At 33.9% G+C, this 9,162-nt stretch overlaps 1 protein-coding gene across 1 annotated transcript; it reads right to left on the reverse strand.

Moving 5' to 3' along the window:
• Window positions 1–237: 237 nt before the first annotated feature.
• LOC138333913 (cartilage matrix protein-like) lies at window positions 238–8,928 on the reverse strand. The gene is made up of 7 exons (XM_069282566.1): window positions 8,800–8,928; window positions 6,147–6,171; window positions 4,686–5,264; window positions 3,788–3,850; window positions 2,696–3,259; window positions 2,430–2,471; window positions 238–2,086 (listed from the first exon to the last, which is right to left on the reverse strand). The coding sequence occupies exons 1-7, from the start codon at window positions 8,839–8,841 to the stop codon at window positions 1,527–1,529; spliced, it is 1,875 nt and encodes a 624-aa protein (XP_069138667.1). The 5' UTR covers window positions 8,842–8,928; the 3' UTR covers window positions 238–1,526.
• Between the last annotated feature and the right edge of the window lie 234 nt (window positions 8,929–9,162).

The raw sequence follows: 9,162 nt of genomic DNA on the forward strand, positions 1-9,162 counted from the left end.
GAAATCATTTGGTTTTGCGGTCTCATATCATATGAAAAGATGTAAGATGAACAGTATTAGCAGTTGTGAATGACTTATGAAATTATTTGTCTTATTGTAAAGATATGAGCGTGTTTTTCATCAGGGTATTATATGAACCAGTATTCTGTCATGGTATGATATGGACGTGTAATCCGTCATATTATGATACATAAATATGTACGAACGTTTGCTTTGAAATAAAATAAGAATGTTGCATTTATAAATAAAAAAAGTATTTTATTTTTCAACTCACGCGACTGGAAGCTGTTGTATATATACAGTACACATACATCAAAATAAAGCAACTTGTATAGAAATATAAACACATTGGATTTCACAACAATCTTTACCGTGACCATTCTTTCAGAACGGATTTCAATTTTCTCACTAACATCAAAATGGTATAAATTATTCCACACAACCATTTTACATACAATTATTTTCAACTAAATTTATCGAAATAACATTTATACTTACAGATATACAATAAAAGGCAAGAACAAAGAAAGCATATAAGCAACCCGTTATCTCCGAATTAACCGAACATGACTCACTGAAGCTCAATACAAAATGACGGCATTTTACGACAACATATAACTGTATAACTTAATTCATAATTAACTCAATAAATTATCATATTTTCCTTTTTGATTGGCTACATTTGTCTTTGAGACAAAATATCAAAATTCAAGACGTAAATCGCTCTAACGGTAGAATTATGAAACCGATTCGCATCAGATAACTCATTTATGCCTGTAGACACATTTACGTTCTTCTAAGTCAAAGACTCGAACAGTCCATTATGAAATTTCAGGGGTGAATGAGTTAATTATAATTATAAATGATGAGACAATTTCCACCTTTACACATACTCACATCTCACTCACGCAGAGATTCCTCTCAAATAAATAATGCATGATCAGATTACAAAATATCACAGATTTCATCCAATCGGATCGGAATGTTCAAACATTACATGCTTCATAATACTGATATCAGGTAAGATTTCTAGCTGTGATATTTTGTCAGAAATAAATGCTCATTATGATCCTTGCAGCCTTTTTTAATTTCAAATGTTAATGCTGATATATGGAATTTCACAAAAGCTTCTTGTATTTGATACGTAGGAAGCTATTTGAGAGAGCTGCGAAAGGGAAATGCTGTTGTCTTCAAATAAATATATATGTCCGCAGATCAAACGATTTGAATATATTGGTGAAACAATGGTTTTTAATTGTCGTATGGATTAGACAATTGAAACTGTCGTTTGACATAGTTTTAGGATATGTCTTAGCACCAATCCGTCTTTGTATATTACAGAGTTATCTCCCTTGTGGGAAGATATTTATTGTGGAGTCATTACTGTGAGTGAAAAATAACACGCCGTTTTCTCTTGAAAATATGACGTTTGAACCATAAGAAGATTACGCAACACACAGAACATACCCACAAAGGCAGATTACTCTGTAATATACAAATACATAATAAGCCGAGAAATACACCGCTCATGCTTCACAAAGCTTTCTAGCGATGGGCATGGTTGACAATGAAACATCGTCATAACTGGGAATATGCACAAGGTGTTCTTCAGATGGAAAACTGCATATCCGCTCAACTTCCGGTACCGAACCTTCTTCTCCAACAACAACTACGTACAATTTGATTTTATATAATGCTCTCATTGCTTCGTGAATTACACGAGGTGTGATTTGCGCTCTATTGTCTACGAACAAAACAGCAACATGATCTGCATTTGATCGACCTCCGTTGATAGGAAGGAAGGCGTGATGACGTAGTTTTCTAAGAAGACTTCGGAGTTTTCCTTCTTTCGCATGATCTAGTCTTTCTTCGAATGACGCCTGGTCTGTAATTTCTTCTAGTCTTGCATCAGTGCTTTGCGCATACACCTCTGACATGACTCCTACTCGTTGGTCATGCCTACTCTCCAGGCCCATGCTCTTTATGATTTTAGCAATGGCCTTTCGCAGGATTGATGACTTTTCCAAACCAAGGCTGACTCCGTCGAACACAAACATAATGTCACGTGGTCGATTTACTCCACATTCTGAAAAATAAAGGTTACATGTACATAATACTCACAACTTATTATTTATTTAATCAAAAGCCATTTACTATACATAAGATTTGTCTTATTATGTATATACTATGTAGCAAATTCTATTATATTTGTACTAACGTCTAATCTATGACTGCCACTGGACAAGACGAAATTTCTTGCACAATTTCTTTCCCATACACTTTTTCTTATATGCTGTTTTGCTCTGGAAATTACGTGTGAACTTGTATCATTTTTGATATTGTATTAGTAAAAACAGATTTTGGATAATTTGATTTAGTTTGTTGCATGCATGTAAAATACTTATAGACGAAAAATACCAAGCACGTACCTAAATTTTCCTGGGCAGATTCATCATTTGGTGTAGCTTCCACTGAAAATTAAAAAAAAATCAAAATATGATTAACTAAATTGTTAGAAATGAGTGATTCTGATTTAATGTGCAATAACATTATACTACTAATTGTTATAAAAACTGGTAATCCAAACTTTATGACTTACGCTGTGACTTACGTTGTTAACATTTATTATCAAAAGCGACTGTTTATAAGTTATACAATGCAGAAATAAATCATGTATATATAAAAGTAAGCTTACCTGTACAAGCTTTGATAGCCAGTATGTTTCTTAGATGGCGGAGGGCATTGTAATTGTTGACCTTGAACATGAAGTTCTCGTTTGGGTCACTTGCGATCGCCATTAACTCAGGAATGGACGCCACGTTCCCAATTCCAACAGCAAAGACATAAATGCCAGCCTTGTGTGCCAGCCTCGCTTCCATTTCTGTCTTTAAAGTGTTCGTTGATTTCCCATCAGTCAACAGCACGACGATGTGCGCAACATCCGGTCTGGCAATATCGTTCCTGAACCCATATTCCCGAATGTATTTGAGAACGGCTGCTGTGTTGGTATTCCCAGTCAGTCGTGGTAGCTGGCTGACGCGGTTTTTTAGCTCTTCTTTATCTAAGTCGTTGTTGATTGGTATGACAGGATGTATTCCGTCGCTATACAGAGTTACCCCGACCCTGGTATGAGACTTTGATATATCAAAGATATCCACAACATCACTGACGAATCTCAGCTGTCGTTCGAAGTCGGTGATATGTATACTGTTCGACGAATCCAATAAGAAGTACAAGTCAGCTGGTTTACCCCCACAGACTAAAATGAAACAATATGATGATAAGGATTGTGCAAAAAAAAATAAACAAAATAAAAGTGATTGCCGTATAGCCGGTTTTATTCACTTGTCAACATTTCGCGATTTGAACCTAAAATTAGACATTGCAATGTTCGCTTCATGTGTATATATATTTCAACTCATTCTAAACATTTCACAGACAAAATTTCGTGACAATGACGATGACCCAAAAGAAAATACCGGTTATACAGTATCTTTCAAGACAATGACTTTGCAGTTTTTGTAATAAAGGCGTTTAAGACAAACCTATAAAAATTAGAATTACCATAAAATAAATCGTGGCAAACGCTTGTTTCAGCTTTAACTTCAATAGACATTTCAAACTGTAAAACGCGACATCGAGCTGTCGTAAAAATAACTTGGTTTATTGTAAATGCAAAAATAGAGATACATATTCTTCTATATGAACAATCCAAACAAGAAAGTTTAAAACGAGATGGACGAAGAAAAATTATTTGAACATTTAGTTAAATACGAACAATACCTACATTTTCTAGGCTGCTTCTCTGGCTCTAGGTTTTCTTCAGATGACTGGTCTTGTTGAGGCGAAACTGGAATTGAAACCAAAACACTTCAGTAAGTTATGAATGTTGTACAAAAGCAGTAAACAATATCATATCGTCATATCGTATTAGATAATGTGAGTAGGCAAATACTCAAGTTACACATACAACAAATAATTTAAGAGCATATATATGATACTTTTCACGTGATATTTTGATACGTGGGACATCTGCTTTCTGCATTACGCTAGGTACTGCACATACATCTTGTATCAAGCGAATTGCTACTTCATACAAAATGTACAAACACTTATCAGCGTCGACATATCGCCAGATGTGCATGCGGAAGCTTCGAGAAAGAATTTATATCACTCCGGCCGAATAGCTTATGTGTGTGGTATATGATGTAATATGTTGCTTACAACTGTTAAAATTTCTCGCCCACAAATTAAATATGTAAAAAGTAATCATTAAGATATGTTTTATGTCATTCATTTTGACCACTTCTTTTCAAATGAATAACGAATCACACATGTTTACATTTGTATCGCGAAATGATAACAAAAACCCCAACTTTTTCACAATTTGCAGGAGAGTTTTATGGAAGCTTAGTTGCTTTTATAATTGAATTGAAAGTATATTTTCTTTACTTCTCGAAACGACATAAAACGAAAATGTAAAACAGAAACTTTAAGGAGAGATCCAATATGGTGCAAAACATGAATTACAAAATAAAATTTATAAGAGAATGATTTTAATTTAAATTCAATACACTGTCTTTACTCCTCGAAAAGACAAAAAACGAAAATGTAAAATTAGATCTTTTTGAAGTGATAAAATATGAAAGTGCAGATGAAATATAATGCATAATATGATTTTTTACCTTGGCATGTTTTAATGGAAAGTTCGTTCCTGATGGTGTTAAGGGCCTCGTAGTCGTTGACACGGAACACATATTTCTCTTTGGGTGAACTTGCCAGCCCCTCCAAATCTATATCCTTTACTCCACTCCCCACACCGATAGCCATTATAGTTATATTGTCATGTCTAGAAAAGTAGGCTTGCTCATGTGCCGCAACATAATGATCTGTCTTCCAATAGCCATCAGTGATCAATATCAATATCTTGGCTGCCCATGCGCGACCGCCGTTTTCCGGTCTAAACATTTCTTCTCGAGCATACTCTATTGCTTTAGCGATGTTAGTTCCCCCTCCTTGTAATGGTATCCGCGATATGGCGCTCTTCAGTTCCGTTTTAGTTTGATGTGTATTCAGTTGAAAATGAAGTTGGGGTTCGTCGCTGAAGGTTATTGCACCCACTTGAATGTTGTTACTACCAATTTTAAAATTGTCTGCTACATTTTGTACAAAGTTTAGTTGGTCTTGGAATTGGTGTTGTCTTATGCTACTTGACGAGTCGAGTAGAAAAACGATATCTGCAACTTTCTCAAAACAGTTAGCGCCTGAAAAGTATAATTCCAATATTTCAATCAACTGATTCTTTCGTACATTGTAGAATAGACGTTTTATGTAATTATCGGCAAATCTTTAAAGGCTTTTTAAACAAAAAAGTACTTGAAATGAAAAAATGGAATTTCAAATAGTTTCAAGTATCAACAATAACTGACGTTATGGTTATTCTGAAACCAACATAGTAAAGTAAAGATAAAATGGGCGGAGTATTTCAACTTGGAATTTCAAATTTTAAGTGAAATGAAAAAAAAAAAGATAAACGCGTTAACTCATTGGAATGTTCACAAGCCTTTTACACAATATGTGTTCTATTGTAATAATAGTCACCCCATCGCGAGCCTAATGATACACGTGGTGAGAGATAAAGCAAAGGAATGTCAATGTTATTCATTGGTACAGGTGCTGGATATACAAAATTATTAATATATGCATACAACGAAGTAAAAAAAAACAGCTGTTTTAACTCAATACTGGATCAAACGAAATATTCAAAATCAATTTGGTTCTGGTTTATCAAAACACTTATTCGTGTTGTGCGGTCACAGTGGTAGGCGTTTTATGTTTACAAATTCACGTGACGGTCGAACAAGGATTTAAATATCAGTCACCTTTATCAAAACGTCAGCCACTGAATAAGTTCACCTTAACCATAGCTCACACCACAGCAAAGGTTTTCGGGTGATATTTAAGTACGGGTTTCTCAATGTTACTGTCTGTTTGTGGTGTCAATTTTAAATTTATGTTTTGAAAATAAACTCGGGATAGTTCAGCTTGTGTTTGATACAATCTCCGCTTATAAATAAGCCGGTCTTTGTTTAGATTTGATATATTTACAGTTGTATAAAAGTTTGACAGGTGAAAGTACAACTTACCTTCTGTGTGGCGTAGTAAGCCGATCTGTGAATAGAGAAGAAAAATTGAACATGAATCATAATTGTACAGATAATTAATTGCCAGCCATTATTGTTGAAGCATTCGAAAGTCTCTGAAATATCAGTATATTACCCTGGTGCATTAACCCTTCAATGCTATTAATATTTTCTCTTGTATTTTGAAACCTAAAATAGTTTAAATCACTTCTAAGGCAATAATATGAATGTTACGGCATTGTACTGCTTGGCATTTTCCCAACAAAAAGTAAAATAGTAATTTTATGTTCAGAATCAAATTATCTATCCATTAACATATGTTTTCGTCATCCAGTTGAATAGACAAATGATACAGTCAAACAGAATTTTTCGGACTGGCAAATTCCATTTACTTAGTTAATGATCAAATTTGTTTCCTGATTTTTCCTTCTAGATCCGGGTTGCCGTGGGCCAACTGTATGAAGTTTTATTTTATTCTCTTATACTTCATCGTGTGATCTAAATTTCCTTAATTAAACGTAGTTTTAAGACCCTATATTAAAAATGTCAATCCATTGTCATCATTCATGTTGTATGTTCAACTCATACAATCAACTATTCTAAATAACATATATTTTCAAATATACATCATTATTATAAATAACAATATCATAATTATTTGACTAATATCCGTTATATCCTATTTCTACATTGTATAGAATATCTTATATAATAATTTTGGGTTTTTCTTTGGCTTTTAACTTCAATTCGATTTCCATTCCCATCATAACCAGATCATTTTATAAATCATTTTGAACATTGGCAATACACTCGCTGTCAACTAGTAACCTTATTTTAATTTATATTAGCATGTTAATGTAACCTTTATCTATCTTTTCGTCATATTTATAGTTTCCAATATATACAATCCCAAATGTCGTTACTCTCTCTATAATTTACCGCCGATAACCTAAATAAAATATTCTGCTGACTAGCCTAAAACAAATACGATCGTTATGTTGGAGTGCTTCCAATATCATGTTTAAACGAATTACATTTTAAAACTTCCTACACAACACCAAAATCTAAGGGATGTTCAAACATTCAACACATTTATTTTAACATTTGAGGCCGGTAATGTTCCTCTCGACACTTCTGTGGGACCTAGACGATTATTGATAACAACGTAATGTCATGTAGCTCCTGTCTACTGTGACACAGATTGCGTTATCAGTATGAATATTGACACAGTCTTTACTTGATTTTTTAACTAGAGAGATAAAGACTCAAGGACAGGATAATTTTATTATTTTTTTTGCAAGGAAATCAGGACGGTAATGAATGTCATAAACGCCACTAGTTAAGTCATTAAGGTAAAATAATACAAGGTAAAGCCATGTAAAGAATAATTAGGTTAATTAAATGTTTAACTAAATATACACTACACTTACTGTAATTACTGTATTACCACAACCAATAAACATCTGGGTCAACACCCACATGGGGCAGTTGCCAGGTACAAATGTACTGACAACAGTACTATGGATTTTTCTGGAGTACTCCGGCTTTCATGCAGATCCTAAATTACGGGGTCAAATCACTATTGAATACTTTACAATGACAGAGAAAGATTATATGGCAAATGTATTACGTTATTTGGTCCGGATTCAACTGCGTGAGATGTCTTATGCCAAGAACTTCGAGCACCCTGAAATAGCTTATGTGACCTAAATAACTACCGAAATTTACACACCAAAGTTAGGTGTGGCATTGTTTTGCAGTAAGATTACTCCGGTAATTAGATTAATTAAACACAGTTATTAGTGTCATAATTACAAAAACATTAACCTGATATGTATTTGTCTAGAACCCTATTAGTTTAGTGTCAACCACATTCTATCAGTTATTTATCAATCCAGATACTGACAAGTATTTGTTTTGTTAAGTAATTTTAAAGAACATGTTGACAATGTTATTACTGATTGCAGTTAAAATATCTTGAGGAGAAAACAATAAATATCAATTAGTATGAATATTTCTGAAAATGTAAAATAATGAAAGAACCACTGGCTCCGGAAGATGAAGGACCCCATGTTTCACTAATGACACTTTCCATTGAACTAAGCTTAATTTGGGCTGTGATCAGATTTTTAGATAAGAGTGGAATGATGGCATCTGAACTACTATATGATATCAGATAGATTTATGAACATAGCATAATTATATTTTATGTTTACTTTTAAAATAAAAATTAAGTAAGAAAGGTCTGTATCAGGTTGTTTTACAGGAGAAGGATAGTAACAATCTTATCTGTCGACTGTTGTTGACATTATGTCAAATCATTATGGATAGCTTTTACCACGCTTGTGTGTCGTACTTTCGTTTTAACTAGAGACAGTTTTACATCAAGACGACACCAAATTCCTCTGTATCCAATGTAAATCATTCGATGTGACATATATCCATACCTAACCACCGTATGTTAACATTCAAACATTAAAAGTGACCTCTTTTATCTCCGGTAATGTTCTTTAGTACGTATCTTTCCTACTAAGAAAGCAAGCTATGTCTATCTAACCCAATACATAACTCTCTGTCACCTGGTATAACAATCTTAACAGATATAAAATATACCTGATACCCATGCTTATTAGAAATGGTATAAAGGAGTACTTACGAAGCCCACAAGAGATGTTAGACCGATGATAATTCTCGCCATGGTAGTATAGTAGTCCGGGGTTTTCTAGTGTTTGAATGTCTTCAGCTTGACTGCCTACCAGTAGGTACGAAGCTACATATATACCGGTGCCAAAGCGTTTTCATTTACAGCTAGGTGTATACGTACGTAATACGACAACTCGTGCTATTGGTTGTTTCCACAGTAGAACCTGCCCCTTTCACAAGCGTAGTAGTATTTTCCATATATGGAAGCAGATTGTTAATTCTGAATGGGTCGTATACATTCATGACGCTTGATATATATTTTTTATCATTTAAATTTCATTCATAAAGTTGTAAATAGGTTCCCACACCTCTGCTT

Source organism: Argopecten irradians, chromosome 10 (assembly GCF_041381155.1).
Source record: "Argopecten irradians isolate NY chromosome 10, Ai_NY, whole genome shotgun sequence".
Classification (NCBI taxonomy): Eukaryota; Metazoa; Mollusca; class Bivalvia; order Pectinida; family Pectinidae; genus Argopecten; species Argopecten irradians.

Bases quoted from the DNA above. Each gene is read 5' to 3' on its own strand.
- LOC138333913 (XM_069282566.1), bottom strand. From the start codon at position 8,841: ATGGCGAGAATTATCATCGGTCTAACATCTCTTGTGGGCTTC. The intron at 3,260-3,787 runs GTAGGTATTGTT...GTTTCATTTTAG, and splicing joins AGAGAAGCAGCCTAGAAAAT to TCTGTGGGGGTAAACCAGCT. The intron at 2,472-2,695 runs GTAAGCTTACTT...TTTAATTTTCAG, and splicing joins GGCTATCAAAGCTTGTACAG to TGGAAGCTACACCAAATGAT.